Source organism: Gopherus evgoodei, chromosome 8, assembly GCF_007399415.2.
Source record: "Gopherus evgoodei ecotype Sinaloan lineage chromosome 8, rGopEvg1_v1.p, whole genome shotgun sequence".
Taxonomy (NCBI): Eukaryota; Metazoa; Chordata; order Testudines; family Testudinidae; genus Gopherus; species Gopherus evgoodei.
The window spans coordinates 58,763,502-58,786,135 of NC_044329.1; the positions used below are offsets into that span (position 1 = coordinate 58,763,502).

The 22,634-nt window shown below is 41.3% G+C and overlaps 1 protein-coding gene and 1 pseudogene across 7 annotated transcripts in view; one reads left to right on the forward strand and one right to left on the reverse strand.

The window, feature by feature from the left end:
* The window catches only part of EDEM3 (ER degradation enhancing alpha-mannosidase like protein 3), a 46,975-nt gene that overhangs the window by 18,341 nt on the left and 6,000 nt on the right, over window positions 1-22,634 (reverse strand). For 6 of the 7 annotated variants that reach the window (XR_004001785.1, XR_004001784.1, XR_004001783.1 and 3 more), the window contains exons 3-14: window positions 18,220-18,320; window positions 16,607-16,646; window positions 13,815-13,927; window positions 12,684-12,837; window positions 11,327-11,461; window positions 8,217-8,322; window positions 7,533-7,630; window positions 5,838-5,963; window positions 4,210-4,293; window positions 2,993-3,076; window positions 2,279-2,403; window positions 703-868 (exon numbers count right to left, since the gene is read on the reverse strand). Coding sequence is in view for 4 of the 7 variants with exons in the window: in XM_030574167.1 (XP_030430027.1) it covers window positions 703-868; window positions 2,279-2,403; window positions 2,993-3,076; window positions 4,210-4,293; window positions 5,838-5,963; window positions 7,533-7,630; window positions 8,217-8,322; window positions 11,327-11,461; window positions 12,684-12,837; window positions 13,815-13,927; window positions 16,607-16,646; window positions 18,220-18,320 (1,332 nt within the window). In the remaining 3 variants the exon portion in view is untranslated. Of the gene's footprint in view, window positions 1-702; window positions 869-2,278; window positions 2,404-2,992; window positions 3,077-4,209; window positions 4,294-5,837; window positions 5,964-7,532; window positions 7,631-8,216; window positions 8,323-11,326; window positions 11,462-12,683; window positions 12,838-13,814; window positions 13,928-16,606; window positions 16,647-18,219; window positions 18,321-22,634 lie in introns of those variants that run through there. The other variant, XM_030574170.1, reaches the window with a different exon arrangement.
* LOC115656904 lies at window positions 8,530-11,320 on the forward strand (annotated as a pseudogene).

Genomic DNA, 22,634 nt, shown 5'->3' on the forward strand with positions numbered 1-22,634 from the left:
GGAGTTCCGGAGTCGACAGGGAACGTGATCGGGGATCGATTTTATCACAGCTACACTAGACGTGATAAATTGACCCGATACATCGATCACTACCCACTGATCCGGCGGGTAGTTAAGACCTGCTCTAAGAGCCTGAGCGAGCTCAACTATAGCTCTACTTATTTCAACATTTCACATGAGCTGAAGATCTGGCCCTAGATCTGGAAAGCTAACTTGGGTTTCCTCCCAGGTACTAAACCCTAGGTCAGTAGACTAGCTCACTCTGCATTTTATTTTTCCCTTAATATAAAAAATGACTTGGCAAATTTAATCTACACTATGGTTAAAGTATTTTTAAAGAGGCAATAAATCTAAGCTCCACAAAACAAGAAAATGTTGTATTTATTTATTTATTTGAAGATTAGGTTTTATTGGTTTGTTTTTTGTAAGCAAGTGTGTTCTGTGACCTCTCTGCCAAGTTCCAGCCTGGAGCAAGGTTTTATGGTTGAGTTAGAAATACCTAAAAAACAGGTTTGGTCATGGAAAAAAAACTGATAATATTCAAGGGTGCCACTAATTACTGTCATAATAAAACAGTTTGTATTAAAATCTGTAAGCAATGTAAGATTTTTGAAACTTACCATTTATCCTGATTTTTCCATCTAAAAACACTTTAATTAAAGTGGTATTAAAAACAGACTAAAGTTTAAAAAGGTCACTCACTGTATTTTTCTTAGACATTGTTTGGTTTGTAGTAGAGAGCCAAAGGGGCAATAGATGAGCCTCTGTAGTGAAAATATAATCTTCTATATCAAAAACCATGTCTTCCTTGTCAGCAAAGAGCAGGTAAAGGTATTTAAACATCTCAGCCAGGAAGAAAGAATCCATTCTATGGGGCAAGGGAGGGGGGAGAGAGAGAAGATAACCTTAAGAACAGTACTATTTCCCAATGTGGCAGTAAAACAAATGCTCAGGATATTCAATTTCCAAACAGTTAATGATACTTAGCATTGCAGGTTTGTCATGGTGGGGGAAAAAAGTCAAACAGGGTCATATTCCTGTTTTTCCATGATTTCCCCACAGCTGGAGATCCTGCCCTGGGTGGCTGGGCTCAGCTCCCCACTCTGTGCACTGTAACCTGGCACAGGCAGTCCCAGCGCTGCTCAGGTTTAGCTCAGCTGCCTTTATGTCACGATGAAGAGAAAGGTGGGAAGCAGGGCGGCCAGGCCGTATTTGACTGAGCTGAATAGCAGCACTGGGTTGTGCTAAACCTGAGCTTGGGCACAGAGCAGAGCCCAGAGAGGGCAGGGGGAGGTACTGTTCAGCCCTGCACATCCCCTGTGGCTGCTCTCCTTGGGGGAGGCTCCAACATCCAGGCTGCATTCCACCTTCCCAATGATGCTGCATCCTGGGAAGGGGGCTCAGGAAAGTGCCAGGGTCCTCCCTTCACAATCCACGGTATCAGGGCTCAGATAGGAGACGCAGATTTTACAGCCTGTTCTAAATTTACCAAGGCTGCTCTGTGTTTAATAAAAAAAGGCTATGACAAATCTGCAGCCTTAATAACTTTTGAGCTTATTAGCCCTGCTTGAGTGCTGCAACTACTGCAGAATTCCAGGAGGAGGAAACTGTGTTTACAGAGGGAAATAATAGTTCAAGAAGTTCAATGGAAAAGTGGTGTTACAATAATAATGTACTGCTTGAGAATTCCAAAGTCAACATTTTTCAAATGAAATATGCTTCAAATTTAATCTACTTAACCACTATCAAGTTGTATTAAAAAGATCTATAAAGAAAATATCAGAATAGGCTGTCTTCACTTTAATACAGAAATGTTATAATTTAAGGCTATGAATTTTGAAAGTGTTTAAGGCAGGAGCAGCACGAGGGATTCTGGCACCCTAGGCGCAGGGCCAGCTCGCCGGTCCCGCGGCTCCGGTGGACCTCCCGCAGGCGTTCCTGCGGATGCTCCACCGGAGCTGCGAGACCAGCAGACCGTCCGCAGGAATGCCTGTGGGAGGTCCACCAGAGCAGTCTGCTGCCCTCCCAAATCCTGGCGCCCTAGGTGACCACGTAGGTCGCCAAAATGGAAGCGCCGGCCCTGGTTTAAGGCCAATTAGACTACAGATATTCCATTAAGATCAAATCAAATATGCATAATCTGAAGGTTGGTTTATTTAGATAAACACAGAATACACCATCAGCACCTATCAAAAACTCAATTAATCTTAATACACATAAAAATAAGTTAGACTCCTTTTATATTTTCTAATAAACTTAAAAATCACTACACACTTACCTGTCCTCATGGCTTCCAGTACGAACGTCCTTCATTGCAGCAAATCCACAGGGTACTCTAGCATATTTGTTTAAATTTTCAATGAGCGTTTTTCCTACTTCTAGGTAGTAAGGGTCCCCAGTAGCCTATTTTTAGAAAAGTTGCTTAATACTTAGATATGACGTAAAATGTATAGCTGGTTTTTTAGAAATACTTGTTATGCATTAGTTTCTGGTATGTTGCCTTTTTTTTTCTTTTACACATCCATTATATTTTGTGTCATTGTTTCAAAAGAGAAGAGCCATATGCAGAAGAGAAAGTTCCTTTCAAATACAGTGCATTACCATTTACACTACATGGACAAACTATATTATGCTGGGACAATCAACGGAAGAGATGGGAGTTATGCCCAGATTTTTAAAGATAATTTGAAAGTAAGACTTAGGCCTTGCAGTGCCTAAATACCTTTAAAAATCTGGGCGTCAGGCACCCAACTGTTACTGAATCTGAAGGGGCCGGGCCCCTTTGTACCTTTGAAAATCCTTGTCTTATAAAACAAAACTCTGAAGACATTTTCCAACAACAAAGAGTGCCTGCATCTGGCTTGCGTGCCATAAGCATTTAACTCTGGCATCAGTGGACGAATTGGGGTCCAGTTTGGGACGCAACACCAATAAAATCCAAACCTTAGTACCAAGTGTCGAAAAGCCAAAGCGATGAAGAAAGTGGTCTTACTTTATACAAGAAATAGGTGCTTTCTGCAAATTCTGGTCTTAAAGGGTGCTGAGCCCAGTGAACCCTGAAGTCTGTTGTGAAAGCCTGAGGAAGAAAGAATAGAGATAAATAAATGGAGGCATAAGTATATACAGACAGTGAATTATTATTTTAGCTTTCAAAACAAATAGGCAGAAGGGTGCAAGTTCTGATCTACTCCTTTCTCATTTATTTCCATTTCTAATTATAAAAAGCCCCTATCCAAATTTGCTCTAGGATTCCTGTCAACAGCTAGAAGATTACTTTTTGAAAAAAAAAAACTGATAGAAAATAATATTCTTTGATGACAGGCCTGATTCTGATCTTACATACACCAGTATAAGTCAGGCAATGGCGTTATTTCAGAGTAAAGAGAGTTCAAAATTAGGCCCTATGCACCCATTTGATTTATTCTGCTCTATTCTGGATTCATGTAGCTGGGATAAAGTCAGGCATTCAAAGTTATTCATCCTTCATGTGTAGCAAAGGTATAGATCCAGAATAGGCAGGTCTGATTATGTTAAAAACAAAACAAAACTGCGACTTATCTCTGAATGCTAGGACAGGCAAGCAGCCACCTATGGTATGAATACTACAGCAGCTAGTCAGCAATCGAACAAGTACCAGAAAAACAAAGATAGCCTCTGTCCACTGAAAACCAAGGACCAAATTTTTAAGTGCCTATGCAAATGTTCCAGTAATGACTGTACACAGGCAAACCGGCTTGTGTGTGCACAATTAACTTGTTTTCAGACTCAACACAATATCCGTAGGAATGTTTTCAGAGGCTCGATGCAAATATGGCCCTGAACATTTTACTTCTCCAATGGATTCAGGCTTCACTTGGCCAAGAAACAGAAGAAAATGAGAAGTTAGTGTGATTTAATAGCATAAAGCCATTACATCACCAAAAAGATAGTTTCATATAAATGTTATGTAAACTTTATATACTAGTGTGAAGTGATCCAAGGTCAGTTTAAAAAATAACATTTATTTATTATCACTTATCTGTTATATAACAATTGTTTCCCACTATTGGTAGTTACAATCTCTCAGGGAAAAATGTTTCATATCCAGAACACCACTCCTGTTGTGCATGTGGGTTTGTACCCCTTTTTTTTTTTTTTTTTTAGTTGTACATTATGTCTAGTATTACTTGAACTGAGATCAGAATCAGTTTACATAACCTTCCGCCTTACCTCAGGAAGAAAGTTATGCTTTTTTATCACCTGATATAACATCTCATGAGTTTCAATAGCAGGTCTAATGTCACCTTTCAATACCTACAAATTGAGAACAATAGCAATAAATATATAAAAGTCAGGCATGATAGCTGTACAAGACTGTATACATTGCCAGCATACACAATAATATAGTAAATCATGATCCTTTGTTTCAGTGTATAATCTGCTTTATTTATGTTTTTCTATTTAACATGGGATAGGAAACATGAGTGACTGACTGCAACCCTTAAAAGACCACTATTTCACTGCAATCATAACTGACTTGCAGGAAAGAGGACAGGATCATACTCAGACTGAAATCCTGGTTTAAAAGGGAATTTGCCCAGGTTTGTGACAGATGTTACAAAATGCATCTGCAGCCCAGGACTTGAATGGACCCATTACCTTCAGTTCAAATTTTTCTACCAGAATTGCTTCTGAAAGCTCTGAGGACAGATTCTCAATCAGATATTTAAAGCCCCTTGGGAACCCAGAGTGGCTCATATGATTTTGAAGGCCTAGCAGGCTGCAGAACGGACTTCTCATGCAATCATAATACCAGCCTTCTGAATCTGGTTGTAAGTAAATCCTGGAACAAGAGACTATTCTTTTTATTCATCCATACAAAATGTATTCTTACAAAGATTTATTCTAAATAGAGGGAAGAAATACAAGCAGGAAACTTATCATGTTTCAGAGATTCAGCAATGAACACTCAGAGATGGGTCTGAATAAGGTGGGAGTGGGGTTGTTTTGAAAATCAACACTGCTACCAGTTGCAAACTCATTTAATCTTGAAGACTATGCAGTAGGTCATGGAGGAAAGACAGGCAGGGGAACTAATGACAAACATCTGCAGCATGTACGTGGGAGGCGGGGGGAAAGAGAGGAGGAGATGAGATATAATGAAGGGAGCCAGTGACAAAGGTAAGACAGAAATATCAACAGGAAGTCTTAAGACCCATGAGTAGGGTGGCCAGGTATATATTTTAGACTGCTAGAAATGGAAGTTGAGCATCTGATATGCCTTGAAACCTTTTGGTTATCACTTTGAATTTGGGTAACAAAATTAGTAAGCTGTGAGCTTGGCAAGTAAGAACTATATCCTAAGAAGAAAAGGGATCTCTATAGTTGAGAGTTAAGTGAAAGAGGGGGTGGGGGAAGAGGAGAAGTATCTTGCTCCACTCTTGCAGGAGTTTGTTTTTTTCTCCCCTAAAAAATGATTTGCATATGAATTAAAAAAAACTTCTACAGAAGACTATTAGAGTTTAAGTCAAGCATTTTACATGATCTTCAAGGAGTTAAGAGATAAAAGAAGCAGAGCCAGGTAGATAATGAAAGGGTATGAACGTTCAGACAGTTTTCCCTCTTAACAGCCAGTACAAACTTGGAAATAATTTGATGGCTGCATGATTTAATATAACCAGCAGAGAAAGCAAAGGCAAACAAAGCCCTCTTCCACAGCAGATGTCATTTAGGCTCAGTAATTTAACTTTTAAAAATGTTAGCAACTATATTATGTATTTTTCATATCTGTTTTTATGAACAATTATTAATGAGTCTATTTAATGTGATCTGGGGACTGGAGGTTTTAGAAACCTTACCTGCAAGCCTGGGAAGAATGCAAGCAAAGAATCCATCCAGGTCCGAGCATTTAGCATTGGTTTGTGAATATGAACATCAAGCAGAAGAGGTGGTTGACTAATGTACCTCATTATGGCATCATAGTGCTAACAAAAACAGAAACATCAAGAGCTCACATCTCTTTCAAAAGGGACATGAAAACCCAGTAGTTTGCTATATTTCATTTCAGGAAGGTAATGGTCTCAGGGAAAAGCATCCCGGCAATTAATAATACATAAATAAAAACACAGTTCCTAGTTACACAAATCAGAATGAATAATTATTGCACAGCTATACAGTAATATATACATATACATGTTCACAAATATATCCAGCAATCATTACCATGAATAGCTACGTTTTTTCTCTGTTTGGCTACTATACCTCATCTGCATTGTCTGGCTCCTGTGGCATGGTTTTTAAGCTGGCTAACAGCAATAAAGATGGCTGCACTTTCTCACTTACTATGGCTGAAGCAGAGAACTCCAAAATGCATGTATAAGAAAAACACCAAACGAGACTAACTGCTGTAAAAAGTTTTTAAAACCTTTTGGATAACTTGTCTGCTTACCCACTCCTAATCCCTCTTTTCCCCAGGACAGCTGTCTTATTTGTGTTTGCATTGCAGACCTCACAGTTTTTAACATAAAGTCCTCAACTTTCAGTTGAGGAGTTTAGGAAGTAATACTATATCATGGGCTGAACATATCGGAAGCCCAATTACATTATTATAATGACAGCTATACACATTAGCAATCTAAATTATTTGTACTGTTCTGACAGGCTTTTAGCTATGGTTTGACTTTTATATTGCATGCAAGAATCAAGAAAATTCATTTTATTTGTGCATCACCGTTCTGTATCAAAGCTCAGTGGTTTGAGCATTGGCCTGCTAAACCCAGGGTTGTGAGTTCAATCCCTGAGGGGGCCATTTAGGGAACTGGGGTAAAAATCAGTCTGGGGACTGGTCCTGCTTTGAGCAGGGGGTTGAACTAGATGACCTCCTGAGGTCCCTTCCAACCCTGATAGTCTATGATTCCATGATTATTTTACTGAGAAGAGTCCACGATTTTCAGAAAATTTAGCTGTCTTATGAATCTAATAAACCTATGAACAAAGACACATGTTTTTGCAGGTTATACTCATATAAGCATTGGGCTGGCTTAGTGTCTCTGTACTCATGGCTCTGCTCCAATAGATGAAACCCAGAATTTGATTTTCAGATTCTATCTGTTGCTCTGAGAGCCAGCAGGAGCTTTCAGCTTACTTTGCGATGAGAGGCCTTACATTAATAGGGTTTTCTGTACAACAGTGTAAAAATAGCATTGTTGAGCTCCAAAGTAAGTGTCAACACAGCCCTCCTTGGTTAGAAAGTTATAGTTATACTGGTGTGGGACGCAAACAAGGAGCGATATATAGGAGCTCCTTCAGTCCCACAGCTACATAGGAGGTCTCCACCCTTGTCGGGCGGGGAAGAGGAACATACGTGGGTACGGTAGCCAATTCAAGTTTGGCTACAACACAACAGAAAGAATGAGCAGTACAGACATTGCAAAATTCTGAAAAACCTTGCAAAGTCCATGAAGTACAAAGCAGGAATCTAACAGCTAAAAGACAACACTAAAAATTATTCTTAAATGGGGAAAATACTTGAGCAAAAAGTTAAATCAACTTACTGTGTTAAATCTTTCCAGGAAACGGTCATCTCCAAGCAAGACATAGGCTTTTAATAAATATTCATAATACGAGTCTATTCCTGCTCCAACTCCACTATCTAGAAATAGCACAAGATACAGAAGTACTGTATTTTTAAATTTAAATAGTTACATGGATAAAAGTTTTCAACTGCTAATTTTCAATTTCATTTCAATGGCTATTGTTTGAATGAAAGAAAAGAAGGGATGTTCAGGACAACTGATGGTGCAAATAAAAGAGCAGGCAGATTAAAGAAGGGCTGCACTGAGTAGTGTGCATTATTTTCCTGCTTTTTTGAAAATGTGTTCTAGTATATTTGAACATAAAAGAGTATGCTCAGGCATGCTATTAAGTCAAGTGTTTAATTTCCTTGTACGAAAATATTTTTATTGGCCTGAATACACAATTACACTCTTATTTATACTTTATTGTGCACTTTAAGTAGATTCTTTGAAAATTTAGCACTAAGAAATCTCTCAGCATCCAGGGAATTAGGGAATGTTTTCCTTGAAACAAAAACTAATTTCTCAGGCAAGATATTCTTGAAGAGAAAGACCAGGCTTCATTATACCTGGTTTCTTCAGATCTGAAAGTTTGCCTTCCCAAGTCCACTTTAAACTCCCAAGAGCTGCATGTGATCATGGGTCTTAGTCAAAGCCACATACCTTTGCGGACCCAGTCTCCAGTATGTATATTAATGGTAACTCCCACTAAATTACTGTTGCGTTGTCTTTTTTCCCAAAGAAAATCAAGCGCCTTCCGTGCATATTCCTGGAACCAACAAAAAATATTTTAATTTAAGTGTAATTACAGGGCAATGCAAGAGGCAAGAAAAAGCATCAGGTGCTGGTATACAAGCTTTTGGGGGTTTTGTCCACTAAAATAATGGAGCTATGAAGTAGTATAGATATAGATATAGAGATTCATATTTAGACTGAATTTCCTAAAGGTAGAACTACGAAGCTCAATAATGCATTGAATTCTCTTGAAAAGCAGCACTTATTCCATTTAACTAGTCATTTTGTTGCTAATTAAAAGTATTTGTATTCTATCTGTAACGGCTGCCTACACACTATATAGCTTTGGGCAAGTCACATACCTTGTCTGTGTCTCTGTTTCCAACCAACAAAATAGGTATAAAGACCCTTTTTGTTTGTAACCATTAAAAAAATCCTTCAAAAATTAAAAACAAAACCAAAAACCCTTATATAACATTTCAAGACCCTCCAATGAAATGGTGCAACAACTAATTTATTCTAATCCAATGGGATATAGTCAGATTGCCTAATAAATTATGCCTACCCCATCCCCACTGCCACACACATCTTTTCAGATGTTTCTAGGTGGCACAGTAGCTCTATCCAACAGTTAGGCTAAGTATGTGCATTAGCCCCTTGTAAATACACAAAGGGAGGCATGAACTGGGGTGACTACCTAGTCAAAAAAAGGATATAGACAACCAGCCTGGAATGCTAGGTTTTAAGGGTGAGAGAATCAAAAGTACTCAGTGTTGGCCTAACTGCTCTCATTGACTTTAATGAGAGCAGAGTTAGGCCAACACTTGGTGCTTTTTAAAAATCCAACCCATCTGGGTGCTATCAAGGAAAACAAGTGCCTCCTTTTAAATTTTTTCATCATTTTGCTGATAATTCTCCTGGCAGAGCTGATATTACTGATTTTGTTTTGTTTATATGGACAAGGTCAATGAGAATGCAAAGAAGGATTTGAAAGAAGGCCTTCAGCTTTACAATACAGAAAATAATGTGAGGCTGAAGAACGCATAGAATATCATTCAGGAAGAGATGCATTGCTGTGGGGTTACTGATTATACTAATTGGTTCCCTGTCCTGGGGACAAATGTTGTCCCAGACTAATGCTGTATGGAAAACCCAAGATTGTGGATGGAATTCTACTGATTTAGTGTGGAAAACGGGTTGTTAGGAGAAAGTTAAAATGTAGTTTCAGGATGATAAGCACGTTCTCGGGACAGCTCGGATGTGTATCCTCATAATGCAGATACTTGGCATGACACTTCTCCTTGACACTCTTCCATGACACTCTTCCAGCAGATTCATAGGACTGGTAAAAAAAATATAATGCCCATCTCTCTCAGTGGAGGATTTCTATCTTTAACATTACAAACGGAAGACAATACAGCTATGTATACAGCACTTCTCATACAGACTACTGTGAATCTGAGTTGGTTGCTCACTTGGCACTGCTGACTTAGAGTCTCTTGGATGGTGACTCCCTTCTACAAACAACAAGAGAGTAGCAGACAGCAGTGAGAGTCAGAGGGCTGTTGAAAATATGCAAAAAGTCTCTGATTCTAAAGGCTTTAAATCAAATGCTTGGGAAGTTTGTATTGCAATATGTTACATAATGGGAATAGATTGGTATTAAATGGGAGAAAAACATGAATAATTTAAGATGTGTTGAGATACAATAATCTAAACAGAAAGCTAGTAGTGTACTCCAGGAATTAACTCTGAAATATTTGGTTAATCAAATTAAGAATGAAAAATACCTTACAGCTGAACCCAGAATAAATTTTGGTCGAGCCTGTTTAATTTGTTTACACACTACATCAAAGGAGAGAATCTGTCTCAGATCTCTAGTCCAGCACTCGGATTTGACAAAGCCCTATTAGTATGTGTCAGATATTTTTGACTTTGCAATGGGAATAGTTACTTAGGCACGTTTGAAAATTCTCACATCTTTAGTGAATAAATTGCAGTCACCACACTTATACTGCTGTAAAGTTACAAGCCTTATTTAAAGAAGTTAAACCCCTTAGTTTTACTATTTCGCTTTAATATCTTTTTTGCTTTTCAATGAAGCAGAACAAGAGAATGCATTTCAAAAACAGTTCCAGTCTTAAAAGTGGCAGTGTGAAACTAGCACCTTGTTATTCAACTTAACTATGTATTCAGAATTGTACCTGCATTTTTACTCCAATTAGCCTTGCACAGCCAGTACAGTTAAGAGAAACTGGCTTATATTTCCCCTTATGAAGTTAAAAAAACAAACAAACAAACAAAAAAACACTGTGTTGCATGGCAATGAGTACATCAGTACAAACTGAGTGAAGAGAATGGGGGTTGCACACATCACCGGGGCATAACATGAAGATCACATATGTCACTGAGGGCCTAATCTGGTCTGCAGAATTTTTTAAGGAATGAACCAAGCTCAAGAGTCAAGGCCCTATTTAAGTATACTGGGCTGGCAGTCAAAGCGCAGATTTTATTTTGGGGGGGAGGGGGTGGCGGAGGAGAGACAAACTAAACTCATTTGCCTTGAAATCATAAAACATGAAAGTTCACTACGCTATTCTCAGAGTGAATTTTCAGAACAGAAATGCACTTTAAATACCATGTGCCTCAATTCTCTTCTTCAATGTTAGTCAAACAAATCAATAGAACCTTTCTATCCAAGCACCTTGGAAAGAGTCTATTAACCCGACTCTTCAATATATTAAGTTTACTTAGTTTTGTATTGATATTACTACTTTTACTGTAAATCACCTTCTAGAACTTTTGAATAAAAAAATTAAAATAGTACTTCGATATGCCATATTAGTATTCTTCTGAAAACACAACTTATCCTTGTGCACAGTAAAGCTAAAAGATGCAAAATCCATTACCAGCCACAAATACAACTAATCCAAAATTCTTTCACTCTTTACCCATGGATTTGAATTAAAATTACAATAATGTAACAGCATACAGTTCAAAACCTAACCCCAATAAATAAGAGACCATAGAAAGCAAACCTCAAATATTGATGTTCCTGTGAATCGGCTTAAAGCAGCAAACTCAAGTATCAAGGTACCTGCACAAGCCGTACAGGTATCAGTCTCTGTTCCTGTTCGAGCTTCTGGACTTCTTAAACCAAATTTTAAATTAACCTAAAAGAAAGTAGAGATTGTATCTTTTACTAGCTGCAAATATATATACACGTCAATGATGGGAAAGAGATAAGAACTTAGATACTGTACTTTATCTGTTCTTTATTTGTTCTAATTAAAAAACAAAAATCTTAGTCTCAGCTGACACTACAACCACTCTGAACTCTACGGCCACAAAAAGGTATGTTGGGTAAAATTTTCAGAAGTGCCTATGTCACGTAGAAGTAGAGTTGCATGGAAACTTTCTCATCCTACCAAAAAAAAAAAAAAAAGAAAAGTTCAAGATTTAAAACATTTTTCTTGTTCTGCATCAGGTCAAAACAGAGACCTTTCACAATTATTTGTGAAAAATGAGAGAGACTCCAATATATTCAACAACCCAGTGGTAAGGGCTACTCGCCTAGGATGTGGAACACTCAGGTTCGAGTCCCTGCTCTGTCTGATACATTATAATTAACCAATAAGCTAAGAGTGTGCCATGCTTTAGCTTCATGTAATGAAAAGTTACAAATATAAAGAAAAATTCCAAATTATACCCCAGCAATAACCTTCGCAAAACAAAAAAAACCTGGAGACTTTTTTTCTTTTTTTTTAAAATAGGCAAACTGAAAGTTAGGTGAATTTTGAGTTGAATCCAAAGGTGCATGCTGAACACTCCCAATTAACCAGGCTGTAGAATGCACATGAATAAATTTTAAGTAACACTGAAAAGCTATTGTTGTTCCACATTATTTAGTCATGCCTAGAGGTGCAAGATACTAGTAGACAGGGGTTTCATGAGATTTCTGCCATCTCTAATGAGTCAGAATGATGCATTCCGGGTCATTGTCAGCAAACCTGGAAAAGCAACAAGCTTAGACAGCAGAAAACAAAATTTAAGAAATTAGTTAGCACCAGTCACAAAATATTAATTGATCTGAATAATTAGATGTATGGAAAATATAAGTATCTGTGATAACTGTTTACACCCACAACTGATACTAATAAAAAAGGGCTTATAAAAAAGTTTAAATGATTTCTGTGCCAAATGCCTCCACAGCCTAGTTAGCAAGGACATTCAGCCTCTTTTTAACTCACAGCTGAACTATTTCCTGATCCTAGATACAAAGAAATTAATGCATAATCTGTCACAAATAAGGTTCTCTCCCTTTCTACTAAATAACTTCCTGAAATATTAACAGTTTTGCCTATCGTGGGGTGATCTGAATTATAAAACACTTACTCTTGGATAAGGGAGACCGCTAGTAGTGTTAAAAGCAGGTAAAAGTTTGTAGCCCAGTTGTTTTGCCATGTGCAGAAGTTCACCACTGTACCACTGCATGTATTCACCTTTTTCTTTCAGCATAATTGCCACTGAGTGCCCACCTAAAAGACCTCTAAACACAAGAAAAGATATCCACATGTATTTCACGTCAGTAGGGCACAGCAGTGAAATAATTTCTATCATCTGTGACAAGCACTGTATAAACAATTGTGCTGTGTTTCAGAAGTGCTGAGCACATACAATTCCAACTGAAATCAGTGGAAGCTGTGGTGATGAGCAGATCGTTAACAATAAATTGTTCCCTATAGCATTTCACTGAATATATATAAAACACATCAAAGTAGTAGATTACTGAAGAGAACTAGATGATTAATCCTGCACATGGATGGGGTAGAGGTCAGTATCTTAAAGGTTATCATGAGCTAAATGAAGTGATGATGTTTATATAAGCCCACAGTAATCAAATATTGATCATCATTTACTTCTATGTGAAAACTTTGAAAATGTAGTAAAGTTATCTGAATTCTGAGGAGCATACTTGTTTAATATCTATACACAAGCTTCTTTGAAGAAACCTGTCAGCACCTTGATGATTTTTTTTAAAAAAAACACAAATAGATGTTGTCTTTTTCATCCTCAAGAGTGATCATCACCTTTCAGAATTATCCCTTAGCCACAGACCTAATATACTGCACACTCCTTTTTGACTCAAAACATAAATAACTAGAACCCATGAGATTATACAAGTCGAATTTTATAAACTATAGAAATTTGACATTCGATATACACAATGTTTGACAACATAATCTTAGCTTTGAGGCCACATCTACACTAGAAAAATGAGGTTGTCAGCCACTGCTATCCTGGCACTTTTTTCAATTGGTATTGAAAATAGCTCTCCTGCTGGTGTCAGCCAACTGAATTTGACATCTATTACATCAGTTCCTTCCTACAACAGAAGTTAAATTCTGTTGATCCAGGGAAACCACCATTCTCAACATCAGCTGAGGTGGAAGGAAATGTTTGACAGGACATAAGCTTGAGATCACATCTTAAGTGCACTGAAAACAAAGAAAACTAGTTACTTACCCAAGGACTCTTATATTAGTTTCAAACACTGATACAACTATGTCATTATCTAAATTAACATCTTTTATCACATTTTTTACAGCATCTTCAAACTCTTTGGTTTTATTTAACACCTGGAAAACAAAAATAACTTTAGTCATTTTAGGTTCCAGTGCTGTAAAACTGATCTACTTCAAAAAGTGCTAGTGTAGTCAGACATTCACGTATGATATAAAGTTCATTGTGTTAAAAAGCAGGAAATACTCAAAATGGCTCAAATTGCTTTTCTGCCTGACCATATCATATTCTGATACATTATGTGAATAGGTATCACTGTTAGTCTGGTTTGCTATAGTGACATATGCGAATGACAGAGTAGTTTTCAACAGGGAATAATTCACTGAAAACGTGTCTGACGATTACCCAGTTTTGTTCCTTTCTTTCACTATAGTACATTGTAGTCAGTTTTTTCTACCGCCTGCACCCACATATTCTATTCCTCAAAATCTGGAACTGAAATCCACAGTTCAAGCTCATGCCTGCTATAAAGTCTGAATATAAGACTGTCAGGCGATTTAAAAAAATCGTGATTAATCATGCAATTAAAAAAAGTAACAGTTTTTACTGCACTGTTAAAAATAATAGAATATCATTTATTTAAATATTTTTGCATGTTTTCAACATCTTAAAATATATTGATTTCAATTACAACATAAAATACAAAGTGTACAGTGTTCACTTTATTTTTGATTAAAGGTATTTGCAGGGTAAAAAACAAAAGAAATATTTTTAAATTCACATAGTACAGTACTGTATTGTAAATTTTGCCTAAGAAACATAAGAACAGCCATACTGGGTCAGACCAAAGGACTTTTTTCCTTCAGAACTGGTGCTGCAGAGCTCCTGCTGGCCACTAGGGACCATTGGACCTGGCAGAGCCCAGTTCACAAATAGAAGACACTGCTGGAGGGAGGGATTGGAGCTGGAGAGTTTCCCACAGCTGCAGTTCTTGGCATGCCTGAAAGAAGGAGGCAGCGTGCAGGAAACTCCATACAACCCTGGGATTCAGCATCAGGCTCTTTCTCCCTCTGGATCCCTGGGCTCTGGGGTGGGGGGTGAGCACGGCTGCTCTATAGGGTAGGGAGGGGGTGCAGGTGTCTGAGCTGGGGAGGCACCCCATGGTTGGGCTCTTGGGGGGGTGGGGCAGGTTTCTGACCCAGGGAGCAGAGGGGGGCTCTCCTGTGGCTAAGTTCTGAGAGAAGGGGGCACAGGTGTCTGGGCCAGGGAGGCCCCTGCAGGTGCAGGTGTCTGGGTTGGGGGGCACCCCGAAGCTGAGCTCTGGAAGGCGAGCGTGGGTGTCTAGGCCAGGGGTGCCCCACAGCTGGGCTTTGGGTGGGAGGGGGTGCAGCCCTGTGGCTGGGCTCTGTGAGAGGGGGAAGGGAAGAGAAACAGGAACTGCAGTTTTGTAGGGGTTTCTTTACTCACTCCTCTTTACTCCTTAGGGAATCTTTTTTGTCGTCTGTATTGTTACAGACATAGTTGCTAAGAGGTATTTTGAAATGAATTCTCAAAATAATTGAAACTGGCATGATTATATTGTGTTATTTTGACAAATAAAGTCATCACAATTGTGTGTAGAATTTTTAATTTTTTGGCACAGAATTCCCCCAGGAGTAAAAGTCTCAGAAGTTAACAGATCAACTTGGGCCTGATCTACACTAGAAATTTAGCTCAGTATAACTACATCACTCAGGGCTGTGAAATATCCACCCCACTGAGCAAGAGTTAAATGGACCTAACTAACCCTCTGTGTAAATAGCACCTCACAGGGAGGCAGAGTACTTACACCAGGGGTAGGCAAACTACAGGCCAGAGGCCGCATCAGTCCCTCCAGACATTTTAATCCGTCCCTCGAGCTCCCGCTGGGGAGCAGAGTTGGGGACTTGCCCTGCTCCGCACAACTCCTGGAAGCAGCGGCTTGCCCCTCTCCAGCTCCTAAACATAGGGGCAGCCAGGGGTCTCCACCCACCCCAAGCGACGAGGCAGCTCTCTGCTGCCTCCGCATAGAAGCCAGAGGGGGGACATGCTGCTGGTTCTGGGAGCTGCTTGAGGTAAGCGCCCCCCGGAGCCTGTATCACTGACCCCCGCCCGTGCCCCAACCACCCTGCCCCAGCCCTGATCCCCCTCTTGCCCTCTGAACCCCTCAGTCCCAGCCAAGAGCACCCTTCTGCATCCCCGCCCCACCCCAGAGCCCACACTCCCAGACGGAGCTCCCACCCTCTCCCGCATCCCAACCCCCAATTTTGTGAGCATTCATGGCCTGCCATACAATTTCCATACCCAGATGTGGCCCTTGGGCCAAAAAGTTTGCCCACCTCTGACCTACACTGACAGCAAAACCCTTCCCATTGGCACACTGAAGCACTACAGCGATGCAGCAGTGCTGCTGCAGCATTTTAAGTGTAGAAAAGCCCTTACATTAGCAGGTGAAGCAAATGTATATTACTGTTGTAAGTAAAAAAAAGAAGTAACAGCAACACAATGGGCATTCATTTGGATCAACTACAAGGCCAAGGAAGTATTTTAGTATTTAAAAAAAATTCCAAGTAACATCAGTGTCAGTTGTATCCATTGTTTACAGGTCTTTACAACAGAGTAGCTGCCTTTTTGATGGAATAAGAGACTTAACTGAGTTTCCTTACTTAACACTTCACGATTATTTCAAAAGAACAGAATTCTAACCTGGAAATCTGACTAGAGGTAGATAAACAGTTTATTCGTCAATTAAACATTGCAAAACAGATCAAACCTACCACAAGAGTGTCCAAGGTATCAATCAGTGTCAGTGAAAACCTATGAAATAACATTTAAACCAGATATATAATTAAAATTCGGTATGGTTTTGGTAGATATTATGTTATGATGTTATTTTTAACCCAAAAATCTTAGAAATAATGTGACGCAATCATCACAGATTGCCAGTTAATAAAAAATATGCTAGTTTTAAATGATGGATATTTAAACAGAAGGGTGTAAATACTGACCATACTTCTTTGAATAGACATTAGCAACTCCTACTGACCAGAACTGGAGCTAATGAATAGTTTACACTTATGATGGTAAGAGTCATTTTGACTTCTTGTTTTTAGTTACCTTTGAAAGCTTTCTGTCATTTAAAATGTGGCTTATTAAACTAGCACAACAGCCAGTAGTCTCTTGCTCTGAAGAGCTGACAATGAACCCAGCCACACCCGTTTCAGCCACTGAATTCACTGGTGGCCTTAAGTGTGCACTGATGTATGGATGATTTCGCTAAGAAAAAAATTGTGCTATCCAAAATTATTCTAAACTCTTACCTCACTTGATGAGGTCAGTTTCATTTTTCTTGATAAAGGAATAACTACATATCAGTTAACCTCATAAGAAGAGAGGAAAAGTGGCTATAGAAATTACTAAACTGTGTTTTGTTCCCACCACCTCTCTCATTTATAATATGACACAATTCTGCATTTGTGTGCATCTAGAACAGGGGTGGACAAACTTTTGTTCTGAGGGCCATATCTGGGTGGGGAAATTGCATGCAGGGCCATGAATGTAGGGCTGGGGCAAGGGTGCAGGAGGGAATGTGGGGTGTGGGAGAGGGTGTGGTGTGCAGGAAGGGGCTTAGGGCAAGGAGTTAGGGTACAGGGGGTGCAACAGGGGGCTCAGAGCAGGGAGCTGGGATGTGGCAAGGGGCTCAGGGCAGGGAGCTGGGATGCAGGAGGGATGCGGGATGTGGCAGAGGGTTGGGATGCGGGATGTGGCAGGGAGCTCAGGGCAGGGGGTTGGGGTGCAGGCTCCAACCCGGCACTGCTTACCTTGAGCGGCTCCAGGGTGGCAGCGGTGAGTAGTGGGGCTAAGGCAGGCTCCCTGCATGCCCTGGCCCCACACTGCTCCTGGAAGCAGCCAGAACCACAACCCTGTGGCCCCTGTGTGTGGGGGGGGGCAGGAGCAGGCAGAGGGCTCTGCATGCTGCCCTTGCCTGCGGGTACCTCCTCTGAAGCTCCCATTGGCCATGGTTCACCGGTCCCGGCCAATGGGAGCTGTGTGGGGGCAGTGCCTGCAGATGATGGCAGCACCTGGAGCCCTCTGCCCACCCCCCTCCTCCCAGGGGCTGCAGGGACACAGTGCCAGCCGCTTTCAGGAGTGGCGTAGGGCCAGGTCGGGCAAGGAGCCTGCCTTAGCCCCGCTGCGCCACTGGGCTGGCAATCCCGCAGGCCAGATCCAAAGCCCTGATGGGCTGGATCCAGCTCACAGGCCATAGTTTGCCTACCCCGATCTAGAAAATCAAACAAGGGTTTTGAGTGTGCATCAGCTGAAGTATTAGCAGCAAAATGTGGTAAGATTTGCATGTTCATAAAAGATAATCACTGCTTCAAATACTAACTTTCCCAAGGCATCGTCTACATCCCCACGACTTGGTTCCTGACCCCGAACCCGTCCACGGCAAGTTAAAGGCATGAGTTCATCAGCTGGGTAGGCATGTTCCTGTAAGAACAAAACCAGAAGGTAAAGAGAGTACAGTACAGTTTAATTAAATCATTAAAAAGCAGCAAAGAATCCTGTGGCACCTTATAGACTAACAGACGTTTTGAAGCACGAGCTTTCGTGGGTGAATACCCACTTCGTCAGATGCATCCGATGAAGTGGGTATTCACCCACGAAAGCTCATGCTCCAAAACGTCTGTTAGTCTATAAGGTGCCACAGGATTCTTTGCTGCTTTTACAGATCCAGACTAACACGGCTACCCCTCTGATACTTAATTAAATCATTGTAACCTGTTGAAAGGAAGCAGAATTGTAGTAAATTTATGAAAATCTATGTATCATCTATCTGGCTAAACTCAAACTCAAGATAACACAGCAGCAGTTTCCTCTTCATGTTCAGTGACTGACAACCGTTAAACCACATAGAACATACTAGCAGCCAGGCCATACAGTACAATGCCCCTTCTCCCCACCCCAGAGAAAAAATAGTTTTGGAGTATTTAATGGCATTTCTGAAATAAATGCTCAATTTGAACACTTGAGGTCCATCTTCTGTTTCCTGCAACAAATGCACAGAAGACTGCATTTCTGCAGTGGAGAAGATCTACACTGTGAATCAAGCAGTCTCTTTCCTCCATTAAAGAACTGATCTATCATCCAACGCTAATGCAAAAACAGTCTGGGTGGAAGACTTGCTCATTTTACAAAAATGTGAAAATTAGCTCAATTTTACAGAAAGGAGACAAGGAAGTTCAAAGATTAAGGATAACATTTTAAAAAGCACTTAAGTGACGTAGGAGCCTAAGCCTCACTGAAAAAAATGAAAGCGATAGATGCTCCTAAGCCACTTTTGAAAACTGGACCTAGATGCTTTGAAAATTTTACCCTTCATGATTTGTCCAAGGCCACAGAATCAGTGAAGATGAGAAAAGAACTCAGTCAGAATATAAAACAATAAAATACAACCAAATGACTATGTGTAACAAAAGAAAACATGACAAGTTTGGAGTAGTTTTTGAAAATGATGGCCATTTCAGGGGTGAGGAGAAGGATTACTCTCCACTGCTCTAGCAAAACAGTTTTACTCTAACACAGGGGTCGGCAACCTATGGCACGCGTGCCAAAGACGGCATGCGAGCCAATTTTTAATGGCACGCTGGAGCCTACCAGGACTCCAGCATGCCACTAAAAATCCTGCCCAGCCCAGCATCCTCTCCTCTGCCCTCCACTTCCCCCGCGGGGGCAGGGAGCAGAAGCATAGCTGTGTGCACAGGGTGGGCAAATGGCCCCACTCTCCTGCCACAGCAAGCTGCGGGGTCCGCGCTCTCGGGCCAGAGCGCGGGGCCGAGCACAGCAAGCTGCTGGCTCCTCCCACGCCTTCTCCCCTCCCCTGGAGCCCTGCCGCCGCGCGCAGCGCTCTGGGGGTCAGGGCTGTGAGCTCCCGCGGGGCAGCGTTTGGCTCCGCAGGGAGGCAGACACGCTCCCTGCTCAACCGGAGGGGCGGGGCTGTGTGCTCCCGCGGAGCAGCGTATCTAGCTCTGTGTGGAGCCTCATGATAAGGGGCTCTGGGCTGGGGGGGTTGGATAAGGGGTGGGGGCAGTTAGGGGACAGGGAGCAGGGTGGGTTAGAGGTGGGGGTGGGTTGGATGGGGCAGGGAGTCCTAGGGTTTGTGAGGGGGCAGGGGGTGAATAGGGGTCAGGGCAGTCAGGGGACTGGGAGCAAGGAGGGTCCTGGGGGGAGAAGTTAGGGTGGGGGGGTCTCTGAAGGGAGTGGTCAGGGGATAAGGAGTGGGGGGGTTGTATGAGTTGGGAGTTCTGGGGGTCCTGTCAGGAGGCAGGGGTGTGGAAAGGGGTTGGGGCAGGCAGGGAGTTGGGGGGGGTTGGATGGGTCGGGAGTGGGGCAGGGAGTGGTTGGACAGGCATGGGAGTCCCAGGGGTCTGGCTGGGGACAGGGCTGTGGGTAAGGGTCGGTGCAGTCAGGGGACAGGTAGGAAGTAGAGTCCAGTCTGGGGACAAGGAACAGGGAGGCTTAGATCGGGGGTGGGGTCCCAGGAGGGGGTAGTCAGGGGACAAGGAGCAGCGGGGTTGAGAGTTATTAGGGGGGCAGTCACCCAGCACTCTCCCCTGAGCCCTGATCCCCAACACACACACCATGCCCTCTGCCCTGAGCCCCGCACCGCTACCCAGGCCCCTGCCCTGAGCACTGTATCTTCCTCATACATACTCAGCCCTCTGCTTGACTCCTTCATCCCCCCTCGCCACCCGCAACCATAGCCCTGACTCTGGCACCTCCACTCATACCCAGCGCCCCCTCAGCCCTGACACCTACACCCCCCCACATACCCAGCCCTCATCCCTGACTCCAGCCCTCTGCCCCCAGTCCTCTGGGTCCTGGCCACCAGCCCCGCACAGCCTGCTGCTGGTCTGGGGTTCTGGCTGACGGACCCTTGCCAGCTGGGGTCCTGGCCGCAGGCCCCGCTCAGCCCGCTGCCGACCTAGGTGAACAGAACCCCAGACCAGCAGCGGGCTGAGCGGGCCGGCAGCGTAAGATCAACATTTTAATTTCATTTTAATTGAAGCTTCTTAAACATTTTGAAAACCCTGTTTATTTTACAATGCAACACTAGTTTAGTTATATAATATATAGACTTACAGAGAGAGACCTTCTAAAAAACATGTATTACCGGCATGTGAAACCTTAAATTAGAGTGAATAAATGAAGACTCGGCACACCGCTTCTGAAAGGTTGCCGACCCCTGCTCTAACACTACGTACTTAGCATCCTTCAGTCAGTCAGAAATATCAGCAATGTCAGCATAGTTCAATTCAGGTGCGCTGAATAAAATACCTGTTTATGGTCCCACTGAAGTCAATGCAAATTTTGTAGCTGACTTCAATGTGAGCAAAATCAAGCCTTAAGGCCCTAGTTCAGAGTTTTGGTAACTGTCAAAATAAAAGGCACTAAGGTTGGAGAGTCAGAAACTGAAATAAGAGTGATACCAGAGACTGGTGAAATATTTTGGTGTAAGACTTGATTTTTAAGTTTCTTTTTAAAATAGCTTTTCAAAATTCTATTTGCTCCTGGCTTTTTTGACAAGCACTGCTGGCTTTTTTCTTAGTAATCAACAGAGGAAAAGGCAATAAGTAAGTTTTGTACTTGGGCTAGTAAATTCAAAGCTTTTCACCAAATAGTTTTATTTTTAAACCACTACGAGAATGACACATGTAAAGAAATAAAAACATACATACAAATTTTAATTATGAACAGTGACCTGGTTTTTTTGGCAAGTTACAAGAATCACTAATAGAATTAGGAAAATAAAGCTTTATAAAGACCAAAAAATACTTAAAATAAATGTTGTGCAAGGTGTTGACTTTCTATAAGACATGTAGTATGAGGGAACAATTAGTGATGGAACATGTCTACCTCAGTTCCACTGGTTGCTGTATTATACTATCTAATTCTAATTTGAGGGTAGAAATCTAATGAGCAGCATAACAGAAGCAAATGTGCAGCAAATGAATATAGGCAGTGGAACATATTCAATATCGTTTATGAGTATGTGCTGTGACAGATTAGTGTGACTGTTTACCCAGACACACGGGGTAAGGAAGAAAAAGTATGGGTTGTTTTTCAATTGAGGGCCTATTGTTCTTTGAAAACTCTGCTCCGATCACCACCTTCTATTCTTCCTAAGTTCAGCTACCAGAGCCAGGGTATAGCTCTCATTTTGAATATTGTACACTGTACAATTATCGTGAAAAACTGATTCATGAACTGTGAAGTAGAAGCAATTTCAAAATTAAGAGATCACTAGCTAAAAGTGTGGAGGAAGCCAATAATCAGGTAATTCTGATAAAGCTACCTTCAATACAGACAGAAAGGAAACATTACTCACTAAAAAAAAAGTAATAGTCTACATCCTGAAAAGCAGGAAACACTCTGAAAAATGAGGGAATACAGGTTAGTTATCTAGATCTGTCTAGAGATGGGTTAAGGCTATGGGCGGAAAGCTGTCCTGAGTTATACCCCCTTCCAATTCAATTGAGATCAGTGGATAAAGAGATGTATCAAGGTCAAAATTTGGCACACGAACTACATAGGTTTAAATATCTGTATGTCTTAAATTCATAAGAACATGTCCTGATTGACAAATAGGGCTGTTTGGTCTATGTCAGGAGTCCAGATTAAGAACAGCATTGTTACATTCCACTTGAAAAAAATGCACACGGCTGCCACTGCAGTATGATTAGGACTATTTACCCAAGGGACTAACAACTGTTTTTTCATATATCCTTTGTGAGAGTGTGAAGA